Genomic DNA, 16463 nt, shown 5'->3' on the forward strand with positions numbered 1-16463 from the left:
TACCAAAGGATCCAAATGTTCGATGGGACTCGTGTCGTGCGATCTGGGTAGCCAAATCTTTCACTCGAACTGTTCAGAATGTTCTCAAACCAGCCATGGATAACTGTGGCTCGGTAACATGACATCGTTGTTTGAGAACATGAAGTCCATGGATGGCTGCAAATGGTGTCCAAGCAACCGAACATAACCATTTCCAGTCAACGATGTTTCAGTTGTACCAAAGGATCCAATTCACTCCATGTAAACACAGCCCAGACCATTATGAAGCCACCACCAGCTTGCACAGTGCCTTGTTGATAATTTCAGCCAACGGCTTCGAGGTGGCTGGGCCACATTCGAACCCTACCATCAGCTCTTACCAAGTGCAGTGATGACTTATCTGACCAGACCACCTTTTTTAATTCGTCTAGGGTCCAACCGATACGGTCACGAGCCCCGGAGAGGCGTATCAGGCCATGTCGTGCTGTTAGCAAAGGCACTCGTGTCGGTTGTCTGCTGTCGTAGCCCATTAACGCCAAATTTCACCGCACTCTTCTAATGGATACGTCCGTCTTACGTCCCATATTGATTTCTCCGGTTATTTCACTCAGTGCAACTTGTCTGTTAGCACTGTCAACTCTACGCATACGCCGCTTCTGTCGGAAGTCAAGTGAAGGCCGTCGGCCACTGTATTGTCCAGGGTGAGAGGTAGTGCCTGACATTTCGTATCCTCGGCACACTCTTTGACACTGTGAATCTCGGAATGACCTAACGAATTCCGAAATGGATCGTCCTGTGAGGGGCCGGCCTAAGTGGCCGTGCGGTTAAAGGCGCTGCAGTCTGGAACCGCAAGACCGCTACGGTCGCAGGTTCGAATCCTGCCTCGGGCATGGATGTTTGTGATGTCCTTAGGTTAGTTAGGTTTAACTAGTTCTAAGTTCTAGGGGACTAATGACCCTAGCAGTTGAGTCCCATAGTGCTCAGAGCCATTTGAACCATTTTTTTCGTCCTGTGAGTGTAGCTCCAGCTACCATTCCGCGTTCAAAGTTTGTTAATCCCTGCCATCTCTGTATGTGCCTGTTGCTACCCTATTGTTTTGTCACCTCAGTGTATGCCATTCTTGAAATTATAATTTTTGTCAGGTTGCCATGGATCATTAAAATGTTTTAGTTTAGGGGATCGTCAATCTCTCTCTTTTTTTCCCTTTTTAACGTAATTTTCTACGTCGAAAATCCTGACCAGGGGACTACTATCCTTTTCAACAAAGCACTTGAAGCCAGCAAAAATACTGACTAGGTACAATTACTGGGATTTTTGATAGAGGTATTTGAGTGTGCTCGCCCTTATATGGGATATTTCATGTCCGGTAGTATATTTTTCTATCTCCTCACTTCCATTTTCGGTTTTGATTCGTTTATGAAGTTCAAAACAACTTACGAATATCCGTCATTTTTTTCACCTTCTTCACTGTGCTTTCTCACTCCACAATGCACAAAATTCTAAGAAAATCACGTTCACGTACCATTGCTCACTTGCAACTCATTGTTGACTATGGAACAATTGAGAGATGACTTCATTCACTGACGACACTTTCCCTGCGTACGAATCAGGTGAATTTCATGGCAGTGCACTGTAGGTACGGCCATGCTCAAATGTGATGCTTACTTCCAGTAGTGATTATCAAACTAATTAAATGAAATTTGTTATGCAAAAATTAGTCGATGCGCGTCGCCTACTGTTAGACCGCGTAGGGTGTCAGTAGTTCCAATGGCGACGTCTGTTTACTTCTACCCGCAAGTATCGAACAGCGGCCACACAGTACAAATGAACACTCTTTCAGCAAATGAAAAGAAATGTAATACAATATGTTACTTTAAATTAGAGTCTGACAGTTGCTGAATATTATTTGAATTTTGAAGGAGAAGCGCAATGGATGACATTTTTAATGGGACCGCGAACACATATAGTAGTTTCGTTTTTCAGTCTACCGGGAGCTTCATTTTATTTTTATTATAGCTTATTAGTATTGCCCGGAGTTTGTTGACCTGTAACCTTTCTTTCCTTTTTAGATACACATTGTTCACAAGTACGACACTACCGAACATTCTGGTTACAGAAGTGTACATTTGAAGGACTTATTTCAATAGTGGTACAAGTCCATTTTTGTTCATTTTGAGTTAAATGAGCGCTAAAAAATATGCAGTTGAGATACCAGAAATATTCAAGCATATGGATTCTTGCTAGAGATGAACCTTTCTTTCTGTTTGTTTGGATCATTAATTTCAGAAGCATTATAGGCAGAAAAGTGCGTCCATTTATGACATGACAATTCATTCTTTAGGTGTTGACAACAACGGTCAAGTGCACGTACATCTAGGCAAAACGGAACAATATTGTTCAAGAATATATACGTGCACGTTGAAAATAAATTGATGGTTCATCTGTTTTATGTCATCGTCGCGTCACTTGCTGTTGTTGAGTAGCAGGTCCATTTTGTATCGATATTGTACCAAATGTATTGAAATATCGTTATCCATGTGTCGACTTTTTTAACATTCGTCTTAGAAGTTAAAGGAAAAGCACTGAGTGCACACTCCAGTTGTTTCAGTAAATACTGAAAGTTTTTCTAACTACAAGTACATGTTGTCTAACAAAATACTTTCCCTCATTTTCAAGAACCTCTCTGCTTGCTGCTGCTATACACTACAGTAATGTGACATAGCTATACGACAATTCTCGTACATCTTCAGAGAATGAGCTTTCTTAAAGAAGAACATTGCGATTTTGAATAAACTATCCTTTTGGTACTTCAGCTCCAACCTCCTACAGAGTTTTACCTTACTTAAGTACATTTTATAACTCAAGTTACACATATTCACGTCATTTTATCGATATTTTCCGAGAATTTTAGTGTTACTTTTAGACTTATTTTATGTTATGAAAATCAGGGTCCTGCGGTTGCAGATCCTTTCCATATTCGGAAACTACATGAGTTCTCACAAGGGGCAATGGTCCCCACTGAACCCTCCCCCGCCCCCCTCCTTACCTTCTGCGGGCGTTTCTTGCCTAGAGGAACTACGTCGAAAAAGAAGTGCATTTTTACGGAAAAAATGTAGCCCTCGCAGCGAGAGGCATAAATTCTTACTTGGGCTTGGTAATGCTACACAGTACAACATGTAAATCCCTGTTGTATTTTTTCTCCATGTGACAGCCTCATTTACATGTGAATTCATGCGCAGGACAACGAATAACAGCTACACGGAGAATTTATTATATACGGTAATTTAGTGAATATTACCAAACCAATTTTGTTCTAAGGTATCATTGTTGCGTGGGATGTTTTAAAAGTCAACATAAAAAACCGAAGAACTAAAAGACTTTGTTGCTGGTATCTGTCTCGTTGTACTTGGTTTCAGATTGAGGGTGCTGAGTGATTCTGCTTAGTTTCTTCTACGCTCCGTATGTAGAAGCATTCGACACAAAGCTACTACTAATATGTGGAATATATCAACCCGGTTTGTTGATCACGATGTTCAATATTTTTTACAGTGTCAGTTAGAAGAAAGACAACTCTCACAACAACAGTTATTACTTTTTGATCTGCAGTCACTTGACATTGTAGGTTTTGCTACAGCCAAGAAGTTACACGAGTGAGAAGTAGTGACCGGAGCACGATAATTGTCCATAACTCCCTCCATATTGACGTCAAAATGGCCATGGGGCATGAATGACAACTCGTGCTTAGAATCAGTTCCGTTGGAGCACTGCATCAAAAAGAAATCGTAAGTCCCGCTTAGCTCTCTTGTAGTTCCACAGCGCGTCACAGGCGGCGCGCGGTTCTGTTTGGGTACCGCGTGCTGCCATCTACCGACATTTTCTGTCTAGCGGAATTGACCGAGCGCTGGAGTGGGAGTAGTCTGTCGTACGAGAAGTCCGTGGCGGGACAGACCATACGGCAGACGGAGTAGAGAAGGTCTCGTGGACGGATGTTGTGTGTTGTGTAAGTGCTGAAATTTCGTCTTTGTAATCGTAGTGTCTCTGAGGCGATTGATGGACCGAATGAAGATGTTTATCCTACAAAATTGTTGGTGTTGACACAGTGAGTGAGCGTCAGTTGTCGACAGTGCCTGACTGTTGGGTTAAATTTGCCTAGTAAACAGCAAAGCGAGGTGTTGCATTAGTTGGGTGCGCGGAAGGTAAGATAGCAGCTATCGGAAGCCCTGGCAGATTTAAGCGTCACCATCATGGGCAATAATGCCGCAACGGCCAACAAGAAAGTTGACGCAGCCGAGAGTGTCAAGGAATTTTTGGATCAAGCCAAAGAAGATTTTGAGGAGAAGTGGAAGAAGAATCCAACGAACACTGCAAGCTTAGACGACTTCGAACGAATAAAGACACTTGGAACGGGCTCCTTCGGCAGAGTTATGATAGTTCAACATAAGCCGACGAAAGAATACTTCGCAATGAAAATCCTGGATAAGCAGAAGGTTGTCAAACTGAAGCAAGTGGAGCACACGTTGAACGAGAAGAGGATTTTACAAGCCATCAGTTTTCCATTTTTGGTGAGTCTCAAGTATCATTTTAAGGACAATTCCAACTTGTATATGGTGCTGGAGTATGTGCCGGGTGGTGAGATGTTTTCACACCTTCGTAAGGTCGGCCGCTTTAGCGAACCACATTCACGATTCTATGCAGCTCAGATTGTACTTGCATTTGAGTACCTACACTATTTGGATCTGATTTATCGTGATTTGAAGCCAGAAAACTTGCTAATTGATTCTCAGGGTTATCTGAAGGTAACTGATTTTGGATTTGCTAAGAGAGTGAAAGGCCGTACCTGGACCCTGTGTGGTACTCCAGAGTATTTAGCACCAGAAATTATTCTTAGCAAAGGTTACAATAAGGCTGTAGATTGGTGGGCTCTAGGGGTACTTGTTTATGAAATGGCAGCAGGTTACCCACCATTTTTTGCAGATCAGCCAATACAGATTTATGAGAAAATTGTGTCTGGGAAAGTAAGGTTTCCTTCACATTTTGGCTCTGATTTAAAAGATCTGCTTAGAAATCTTCTGCAAGTTGATCTAACAAAGAGATATGGAAACCTAAAGAATGGTGTCAACGATATTAAGGGTCATAAGTGGTTTGCATCAACAGATTGGATAGCAGTGTTCCAGAAGAAGATTGAAGCACCATTTATCCCACGCTGCAAGGGACCAGGAGATACAAGTAATTTTGACGATTATGAGGAAGAAGCACTAAGAATCTCTTCCACCGAGAAGTGTGCCAAAGAATTTGCAGAGTTTTGAATAATCCTCTGTAGTTAATGGGCCCTGTTATTGAGAACTTGGTGTCACAGGAAAAGGTACAAGTCTGTTTTCACCTCTTCATTTAGTAAGCCTGAGACATGCTCATGCGTTGTTAAATTAGCAGTGTGGGATCTGATATATACCAGTTAGCATACAGTCAGATGTATTTTAGATGCTAAAGTAATGAGTTTATATAGTACTACTCTTATCCTGTAGTAATTCGTGCCGGTTCATCTAAGAGAATGCATGTGATTGTGTTTTTTATGAAGTGTGCCCTGGGTAGTAGATCGTGTGTATAATTAGATCTTAAAATGACATGTGAAAGCAGACTTTCAGAAAGTACTCTTTTGTTTTATTTTGAGGAGTTTGCACCAGAATTCGGAATGCAGTATCGAAAATTGCCATGCTTCTGGAATTTGTGTGCAATGTACAAATATAATTTCAGAATAACAGCACCAGAAGTAATTATGCTGTGTAAGAGAGTAAGCTATGAACGTGCCCCAGTTTCAATGGCATATCTGTTAAATCATTCAGTGTTGTACTTTCTTTGTGATAAAAATTAATTTTTGTGTGGTTCACTTCTGAATCAATTTGTAGGAATAACAGTTTGTGGAATGGTTCAGAGTTGTTTAGTAGTTACTTCATGTGGACGAGAATGTGTGAAAGTTAACACTGTTGACAGTTCAGGAGCATTACATAATCTGACAGTTGGTCTGGCTTGTCAGTGATGTATAACAATTTGCAGCCCATTGTAATGTCACATCACTCCTAAAATTTCTTGTCATAAATGCAAGAGATGTTATTAGCAAGAGAAACATTAATTTTTGTTACATATACAGATGTTAGTAGAAAACATTTGTTTGCATTAAAACAGGTGATGAAGGGACTGTTGGTGTCTGCACGTAACATAGAGGAAAACTGGTGCCATAACTTGAACTCCAGTGCAATAATTTAATAGTATATTTATTTATTTTTAATTACTGCTGCATAGAGCTTGTGTGTTCTCCATTTCTTGTAGAAGCTAAAGTAGTGTTTAGCTGTTTGAGGAATTGTCCTTCTTCTAAATGGGGTAATGCCACAAGTACAAATATGAATTATTTATTTATAAATTTTGAGGAGGGTGGAATCATCATAAATATATTTTTAAATCTAATGTTACAAGAAATTTTGTTCCTTCTTTTTCACTTGTCATTTGTGGCATGTGAACTGAAAACGCTTCTCAGTCTGAATGGCTGTAGTCAGTAGTATGGATTTCGTGTCTTCTTTGGATGTTGCTTCAGTTTTGCAGTCACTTAAGAAGTGCATAGCTTTATGTAGCAGTACTACTACTGTGGCCCCATTTTCTTCTTCTGATCATTTATTGGAAGTGTAAGGAACTGTGAAGGTTCATTTGCTAGTGTTCCAATTGAAGAACATGTTGTTACATGATGGTTAACTAGATTAGGTAACCAGCCATCTTTCCTAATTGTTTTCCATAAGGCATTGTTGTCTTTACAGATTGACTGGATTAAACAGATTTTCATAACATTAGGGTGAATCTAATAGTTTAGTTTTAGACTGTTAGTGTAACATTTTCAAAGTATTGTATGGGAGGTTTTATATAAGAAATTTATCGTTTACCGATGTCAGAATACAAAAGCCTTTAAAGTTTGATGCTTTAACTTCTCATAATGTAGTGTAACAGGCACTTATTTACATATCAAGAAGTTCATTAGTATAAATGTTAGTTCACATTGAGATAAAAATGGCAGCTTGTATTTTAATTTTTATTGGAAGCAGGTTTCTGCATATGGAACAAAGCTTGACTTTTGAAGTATTGTTTTAGTGAGTATTAGTAAATTAACAAATGGACTATATAACTGGACAATTTGAGACACTTGCTTGATTTAGTCTTTATCAGTACTTCTCAATGACTCCAGAGCAATCTGAATTACATGTGGATTTTTAGTTCATTTTTTCCAGCTTGAATATACTGTATGGTCCTAACTATTGGATGAGAGATATCTGTGATTAATTTTTTTCTTATTTCAAAATCTCTTGGCTGCTGAAAGAAGAAAACTGTTTTGTTGTTGCCAGGTTTCCATACTTTATTTGAAATACAAAATGAGCTATATGGTTTATATAAAATATGAATCTCAAGATAAGGAAAAATAAATGTTATTTTGGGAAACTACAGTTATAATACATTAGTGGATTTTGCATTTTGATGTGTTGAAATGTACGAAATCACTACTGCCCAGTATGGATTTTACGGAAGGCTGATACTGTTTAAATCCATAAAGTACGGTCTGTTGTTTTTGTCCACGCAGTGTTTTAGATCAGATGGAAAGGGGATGTTTGCTAGTAAAGATTCTCTTAGTGTTCATACTGATCTAACACTGTTCTGTAATGTGTGGGTCTACAGGAAGTAGAATGGCTGATATGTTGACATTGAAATTATAGTGGCTCAGCTACATTACTGTCAAAATTTGTTGCAGATTCATAATTTCATTTTTGTGTTTCATTAATGTATTATTTTTGTTTCGTAGCTCTAATGACAAAACTGTGTGAACTGTTAATGCGGGTAGCAGTGTGACTGCAGATTAATGGAAATTTGATGACTCTTCATATTTGCAAGAACTGTCATTGTTGTTATGAATATTAGGAGGTTTTTCTTCCCCTGCCACTGTTCCATGTATAAAGAGTTAATGAGACATAAATGCTTCTCATAAATGCTGTAATTGTTAAATTTTCAGAATATTCATTTCACTGCCAGTGCATTACGAAAGCAATTTATTGCTATTGTTGTTGGAAGGGGAGCATAAAATTGTTAAAATAATTCAAAACTTCGAATGGTTGTTGCAGTATTAAGATGATTTGTGACCTCCATTTAAACACCATTAATGATTATATTCATAGGCTCATGTTTGATACAGAGTCTGCACATGACACCAGAATATGATGTTGTATTTGTACAAATATTTTATAGCATTAAATTAAAAACACCTCAGAATACCTTATTTTATGAAATGCCTTTTGTAGAATAATGTTCTGATCCTTAACAGTTTTTAAAATAAAAAAATTGTCAGATGCTTTTGTCCATGTAAGTGTTCTTGCTGTGTGTTGTGATATTTTGTCATTTGCCTCATAATAATGTTATGTTCATTAATTTTTGTTGAAGACTTGTTATAGTTGATACTAAAAGATTCAGTAATAATGATACACATAACAAAAACTCTGTTTCTTGTCAAATGCCTTCCTAAATTCCTGTATCTTGTGAAGGTATTTAATGAATATGAACATTCACATTTCATGAATTGAGTACCATGATATAAAGCCTGACAGAATCATGTAAATAATGCAATAATGAAGGAAATGTATCACAAATAGCTTCAAATCTTAATATTTGAAGGGAAATCCTACTGGTCAACTGCTTACTTTATCAGAATCATAAACAGTGCAAACCTGTTTGCTTTGATGTTTGTGAAGAGTAGAATACTATGAAGCAATACACTGTAAACTGATACTTACCAAATACTAGCTACTTTCGGTGTTTGTTTACTCTGTGGTAATTGTTTAATCTAGTACCTTCATTAAACTGACTTTCTATATGTAGTTACAATGATTTAAAAGTTTATTCTGTTTGACTGAAGATAATGGCAGGTTTGGACATGGTGCTGAGAACTAGTTGGTTTTCTTTAAAATCAGGTAGAGGATGGTTGAATCCCAATCTTGCCATACTGATCCAGTTTTAATGTGGTTCCCAGTGATCATCCAGTGAAATTAACCTGTCCTGCCAACCATATGGTGGCAGAGCAATTTTGATAGACTCCAGGCAGTAGCTTTGTGACCTTGTTGAAAGAGGTATCCAGAAAATGTGTAAGCTGGCAACAGAATGGCAAGACTAATAAAAAAAGTGCTTTGACAAGTGCTCTCTCTCTCTCTCTCTCTCTCTCTCTCTCTCTCTCTCTCTCTCTCTCTCTCTCTCTCTCTCTCTCTCTCTCTCTCTCTCTCTCTCTCTCTCTCTCTCTCTCTCTCTCACACCCCCCCTTCCCTTCACCCCCCCTTCCCTTCGCCCCCCCCTGCCCCCTCCCCACTATGTATAACCCTCAACCCATTCCTTACCACTGCTTATCAGCAGATTCACCTATCATGAAATGATGATAATCTTACTTATTTCCATTGTGACTGAGTCTAAGATGTTGGGGTTACATCTCTTATATTATTTAGAATTGTGGTCTGCAGCAGAATATGGTAAACATTATTGTTTGATTGGCTGGAGTTAGTTTTTTGCTTCATTTAAATCAGTAATTTCAGCCGTCAAAATGATTACTAAATGCTTCCTCTCACAAGTGCATAAAATGATGAAATAATGTATTGAAAGGTCTGGTTGAGAATTTAGTTATTTAGGAATAAGGGAGATGACTCACCAAAGGCAGAACTGCTGCACCTTTGATAGGTATACAATCAAAAGTTACAGAGCTTTACTAGCTTTTGGCATGCACTTCCTTTTTCAAGCTTGTAGGGAAAACTTGCACAAAACACTCACTGACATGCACACAGCTGTCTTCCTACACCCTGCTCAATCAACTGAGCACTATGTAGGGAGACAGACGTGTGTGTATGTGTGTGTGTATGTGTGTGTGATTTCTCTAAAAGCTTGGAAAAGGAAGTGCATTCTGAAAACTAGCAAAGCTCTGTATCTTGTGTTTGTATACCTATTGACTATGCTGCACGTCTGCCTTTCGGTGAGTGTTCTCCCTTACTCCTAAATAAAATCAGTGAAAGGGTGTTACAGTGTTGCTGATGTCCACCTTGTACTCTGCAGCAAATCTAAAAATACTTCTAAAGTATTCATTGTGGGTATCCAAACATATTTTTGCAATGCTTGTAATCGGCTGTTATTGACATTCAAATGAAGCCATGAGAACTAATTTAGATAAGTTTGGAACAGCTACATTACCTAGGAGAAATATTCTTAAAACTGATAGTGTCCAGAAGAAAGAAATTGTTTGCTGGGCTTACAATGGCCAGGGTATTTGATGTATTCAAAAGTACTGTCCTTCAATTTTCTGTTCAGCATATATCTGCAATGCACAGCTTACTTTAACTAATGGGCTGCTCACAGCAGTTTGGTCATCTTTGAGGAGAGCATTTAGATTCTGATTCCTGAGGAAAAGCAGTTGCTTTGCTCATTACTTAACTTCCAAAGAACTCTGTTTTAACACTGCATGCTAGGCTGCTAACAAGTCCCTGAACTGGATTAGGAAATATTAGTGTACCATGACTTGTTCCGTACTATTAGAAGTAGTTGAAAAGCAATTGGTATCACATGAATCAGTTGTCTTTTTTAAAAATGTCATTTCTGCTGTATTTGGAGGTCGCAGTACTTTACCGTTGAGCGTGAACTCCTGACATTGGTTTGGATCATTTTTGTTTGGCCTAAAACCAAGCAGTTACAGTAGAAATGACATAAAATATTTTATTACTATTAAGTACAGGGTACCTAAACTTTTTGCCTTAAAGTACTGTAAATGGCTGCTTCAGAGCTGAAAGCTGTTGCTGTATAACATAGTTATTTAGACAGAATATTAGTATCATTTGTGAGTTTGTATAGTAATGAAAAATTATTTAATCTTGCTGCATATTAACATTTCCAACCAAAGAGGTTCAGGTACTACTCTCTCACTGGAGAAGTGAGGTTCAAATCTTCATTTGGCCATCCTAATTCAAGTTTTACAGACACAAAGTGGAATTAAACTGGGATGTTTTCTTCTGTGCAGAATTGCCAAATTTGTAGCCTGATCATTTGCTTTCATAGATTTGCTACACCTCTGCTGACCTTGCTAGCAAGATCATAAAAACCTTACATTCCGTCACTTCTTTTGCCCAAGTTTGTTACAGAGGTGAGGTTATGCCAAGAAGATACAAAAACAAATTTATTGCATTTGAGGCTTTTATAATTTTTCAGAATTGTGTAAAGACTAAAGTAGTGCATATTTTAGGATGTGTGTGTGCTACCTGCCAAAACTATTCGATGTTACCATGAATATAGATGGCATAACATATGTCATATCCTGGTAAATTTAGAGAAGGTGAATTAGAAAAAAAATTCCTGTAATAAATACATGAACTTAGCCTATATCTGATGAACTTCAAAATTCTCAGGGCACTTTTGAAGGTTTGCTAATCAGTGCATGTAATTATTCATAGCATTTCTTCCCCTCAGACCATTAGACAGATCTTCCCTGAAGGCTATGACAGTGTACTTCCAGAACTCAGTTCAAAAGATCTCTGTATACAAAAATGCTACCGCTAACAAATGTGGAGGGATGCTCTTGTAAACACAGGTTTGCAACATGTAATTCTACCAGCTCTGAAATAATTTAAAAAATTAAGACACGAGTGAAAAGTGTTTTCCTGTGACTAACAGAAGACTGAGCCTATATAATAAATATTTTTATGAAAACTGTAAAATACCAATCAGAATGGCAAGACCATATGTGGACTGGCTGAATATGGCAGGTTGTCAAACTGTTATGTTCTTCCAAATTTATTCCAAACTTTAAGGGAATATATATATAAATACAGTAAATTCCAGTTGTTTACTGATGTGTTTGGCAACATAAAGAGACTGATGACTGGTTAAGTGTTACAGTGAATTGGCAGTAATTTTTGATGAAATACATCAGAAGGTGTTGCCATATATGTATATGGTTTGATGAATTAAACTGGATGCTTTCCAGTAAGCAAGGTTACAGATTCAGAAACAATATAGCTCCATATTAGGTGAATTTTTAATTGCAGGCTTATCACAAATCAGTAAATTTGTTGGCTTTGTGAAATATAACTACTATGTCACTAGGATGGATTTGTGTGCTTTGCACAGTATGCACTACTTCCAGAATACTTTGTAGTGAAGTTACGTCCTATGCACTCAATCCACTGATGAGTCTTCAGAAAGAGGAGCACTTCTGAATGTTGGTGTGCTGGTTAGCTATATTTATACCACTAACAGTTGCTCGTTTAATGGGTATTTTTAATGAATGATCCTTATTTCATGTGCAAACTGTTTTCACTTACATAACTTTATGAAGGCAATGTTTCAGTCAGCTGACCAGAAAGTTTTTGTTTTCTTCTTTTACATACTTGGTGTGAAGCTACATATCCTGCCCAAATTTCCACCAATCATAACCTGAGAAATATGCAATGCAAATCTCCATAAAATTTGAAGTTTCGATACATATACATTACAGCGAAAGTAGTGGAAATGGGACATTACATTTGGAAAATATCATCTGGACCACTCATAGATGATTGCTAATTTAATAATAAGTATCAGTTTGCAGGTTGCCTATCTAAAGACTCCCAGGGGCAACAAAAAATTAATTTAACATATTTCGCGTAATTATTGACCGAATTTAAAATGCTGTCCAAATATACTTGTTTATGGGTACTCGTAAGCTTACGTTAAAAGTTTGACACAATAAGGCAAGTATTACAGTTAGAAAGTGTGTATCGGTCTCGGGGCATTGTAACTGATTTCACACAAATCCCCAGACCATAGTCAGCCAGTATTTGAGAATATCATTTAGCGACTTCCAACGAACTTCACACACAGTTTCAAACCATTCCTAAACGTTTAACGCTTACATTCTCAGACATTGAACACACATTTTTCTAATCAGACATCTTCAAAGAATGGTGGGTTTACAGGTACCTCACATACTAGGCACACACAGTTAGTGGATTTAATAAATACTTGGCATGTTGATTCTGCGTTTAAGGTATCTACACAGTAATAGAAATGAGATTATCGTGGATTTAGTAAATCACGCCCCATTGTATTAAAAATTAAAAATGTCTACTATACGCGGTTACAGCATGTATTGCGGCCGCGAATACAGACAATTTGTTGCTGTGTGTAGTGTGGTCTTTGAGTTCTCAGTGTGAACATCCAGCGAAACTACTGAAGAAAGAGGTACAGTAAATGGTGCCACCCGAACATGACTGAATGTTAATGATCTACGGCTGACATCCAAGGTACACACAGGTTTCGATTCTGGAGGAGGAAGTTCAGGTAAATGTCACCAAATAGAAATGTCAATGTTGTATGCAAAGCACGAGACTAGGCCTGGTAGTGTAGTGAGCAAAACTATAAAAAGTCCTGGCACGTAAACAATTGTACGTCAGAAGCTCATTTTTAGTAACTTTGCATCTGTAAACAAAGAAATGGCGAGGCAATATATCTCCCGACGAGAAAAAAGTGGCGTTACTACGCTAATCAGGTCAGTCTTTCAGAATGAATGTTCTATTCAAGAAAACAGTTGCCGAAGAGGCTGCATCACAAAACCTCTACGTTCATGCTGTTACACTAAGAGAGAGTTCACCTGACCTGTTATGATCACAAGAAATTGTTTCCTACTTCTACATAAAACGTAAGGTAAGAAATTTGACCTGCACGTCGTTCGAAAAACCTGAGAGCTGTAATCTGCAAGAACAAGCGGTCACAAGGGCTAACAAAAAAGTGTGTGTGTGTGTGTGTGTGTGTGTGTGTGTGTGTGTGTGTGTGTGTGTGAGAGAGAGAGAGAGAGAGAGAGAGAGAGAGAGAGAGAAGCTGGACACAAAGCTGTCTTGCGATTATCCATTATGTGATGTTTGCATACTTGCCGTAGGATTGATAGCAGCGAACAGCTTGTTGGGGTCTTGACTCCAGATGACGCAGAGAGGCGTGTATGTCCCTCCCTTTAGCACTAGACTAAAAGGGTTCCTATTTAGTTGGGTTTTCAACGTAATTAATGGAAACAACAGAATAGATTTCAAGCAGAAGCAGTGCGCTTATGTTAATTGAGATGATGCTTCCGTTCGGAAATTCGGCTGTATTGATTAATACTGCACATACGCATCAACAGCGTTAGGTTTTGCGTCAGTCTTGAGGACGTATCGAACGCACCACATATTGCAGCGCTACTTATCCAGCTATCTACATGAGCGACGTTGCCCAACAAGTGTTCCGCTTATGCAAATATTAAACTTCAGGCGCTTAAGAACGTTTTAAGATACTATGATTGCTGAGAGATAAAACGCGTTTGTGTTCGTTTTACAATGGAACATGAAAAGACGTTGTTTATGATGCGCGACTCTTTTCTATGCGGAATGATAGGTTTCCTAGTGTTCTGGACAGTTACTATTATCTGGAAAATCTGTAACATCAATCGTTTAGCCCCTTGGAATTTTTGCGTTTTAAAATAATGTGGATTTTGTCCTGTAGTATGTATCGTGATTTGTATGTAACTTAATCCTCCATGTGTTTTGACCTGTTTCGTCGAGTAATGGACCATAACAGGATGTGTAAGCTGCATTTCTAAGATTGTCTCCTTTTCCCCTCCTGCTCCATTGTGTTACATTATCGCAACTTCAGTTAGAAACGGTCGCCATCTTTCCGAATGCCCTTCCATAAATAACTTCAATATCGTACGCATGCCAGGTGACGTAATTCGGAAAGAAATGTGAAGCCGCTTCCCTTCCTCCGCCTCCTTCCCCCTCCGTTCCCCCTCTCTGCGTCTCCCTCCCCCCCCCCTCTCTCTCTCTCTCTCTCTCTCTCTCTCTCTCTCTCTCTCTGTAATCTTGTCTTTTCATTTGTGTTTTTGTATATCGACTCCGTGATAAAAAATTGCGAAGACACAAAACTCGCTAACTGGAGCAAGTTAGGCGGGTTTGCAACGTTGCGTAGATCCGATGCGTCTCCAATTCTGACGTATCGTTCTCGCTCCATTCTCTTTCTGACGCCTGTGGTTCTAGATTTCAAAGCAATAAGTGTCCATGTAAACTCTGTTAAGTTAATGTTGAAAATAATGATTTTCAGTGTAAGATGAACTGTAGGGAATTGTAATCAATAGGGTAAGCAGTTATTCTTGTATTCCGGTGAGGGCTTTATAGTGTGACGTTCCTCTGCGCGGGATTAGATGTTGATAGTTGTACAGAGCTGTGGTTTCCAAATTCAACTGACCGTTTTGCATGACCATTGTGCTAAGTGGTTATTCATATGTTGCTGTACTGCGGACTTAAGTTTGTCTTTATTTTAATTCTCCCTTTAGAGCCATGATGTTACGCGGAACGTATTGTAATGACTACTTGTATCCATACTGTTTGTAACGATTCGTACTCCTTAGGAAACTTTCTCTCTGCGACTGAGGATTATTTGGCGTCCAAATGTTGTTGCGGAGGACCATCCTATTCAGTTATAATTTTTTATATTATGTGCATTTTTCGTTGCACTTATTTCCTTCTGGATACGTAAGTACGATTTTGGCTTTGTAGCCAGTCACGTGGTTCTGAAATTAACGCACACATCTTAATCATTACTACATTCATATAAAATTACAATTTACACCACAAAATGTCGTACCACGTGTACTGTTAATAGTTGACATTCAGTTAGTGTCTTTTCAAAATTAAATTTTTCTTTGTGCTAGTGGAAGGACGACTGAGATGGAGCGTTCGCTGTTGACGTAAGAGATTCCATTAGGTAGAAGGAAGTACTTGAGTTACCTGTTGTTCTCGATACTCTTTTTCACTTTATGAATTTAAACGAAAACTAAACTCCGTTCGAACAGGCCGTGGAGGCCCAACGGTACCGGCCGGCCGCCGTGTCTTCCTCAGACCACAGGCATCACGGGATGCGAATACGGAGGGCATGTGGTCAGCACACCGCACTCCCAGCCGTTGTGTTTTCGTGACCGGAGCCGCTACTTCTCAATCAAGTAGCTCCTCAGTTTGCCTCACAAGGGCTGAGTGCACCCCGCATTTTATGAATTTACCATTTAAGATTTCTGTTAACGCTAGATACGCTCACAGGAGCGCTATTGGCGCGTGAAGGTATATGATGTGCAATCGTGCATCTAAAAATTTAAGTTTAGGTTGCACGTCGGTGATACTGCAGTCAAAAATAAAATAATTACGTGCTTTACTAATAAACGCGAAGTGTTCAACGCTAAACACACAGACAAGAAATCAAAACGCAAGCATTGCAGACAAAACAGAAAATATGAGAATGGATTCTTGCAGAAAATAATGACCATTAACAAGAAACAGATACAGTAGTACCCATACGTTAACTCGCTGACTGCTGATCCACTCCCTTTAGTACAGTATATCTTTTAATGGTGTGTGAAGTTGCACAAAAAAAAAGAGCTGAAA

At 38.7% G+C, this 16463-nt stretch overlaps 1 protein-coding gene across 1 annotated transcript; it reads left to right on the forward strand.

Moving 5' to 3' along the window:
* The first annotated feature begins 3878 nt into the window (after window positions 1-3878).
* LOC126183211 (cAMP-dependent protein kinase catalytic subunit 1) lies at window positions 3879-8879 on the forward strand. The gene has a single exon (XM_049924994.1). The coding sequence runs from the start codon at window positions 4224-4226 to the stop codon at window positions 5283-5285; it is 1062 nt and encodes a 353-aa protein (XP_049780951.1). The 5' UTR covers window positions 3879-4223; the 3' UTR covers window positions 5286-8879.
* Window positions 8880-16463: the final 7584 nt, after the last annotated feature.

This window comes from Schistocerca cancellata, chromosome 4 (assembly GCF_023864275.1).
Source record: "Schistocerca cancellata isolate TAMUIC-IGC-003103 chromosome 4, iqSchCanc2.1, whole genome shotgun sequence".
Taxonomy (NCBI): domain Eukaryota; kingdom Metazoa; phylum Arthropoda; class Insecta; order Orthoptera; family Acrididae; genus Schistocerca; species Schistocerca cancellata.

Coding starts and splice junctions, on each gene's coding strand:
- LOC126183211 (XM_049924994.1), top strand. CDS start 4,224: ATGGGCAATAATGCCGCAACGGCCAACAAGAAAGTTGACGCAGCCGAG.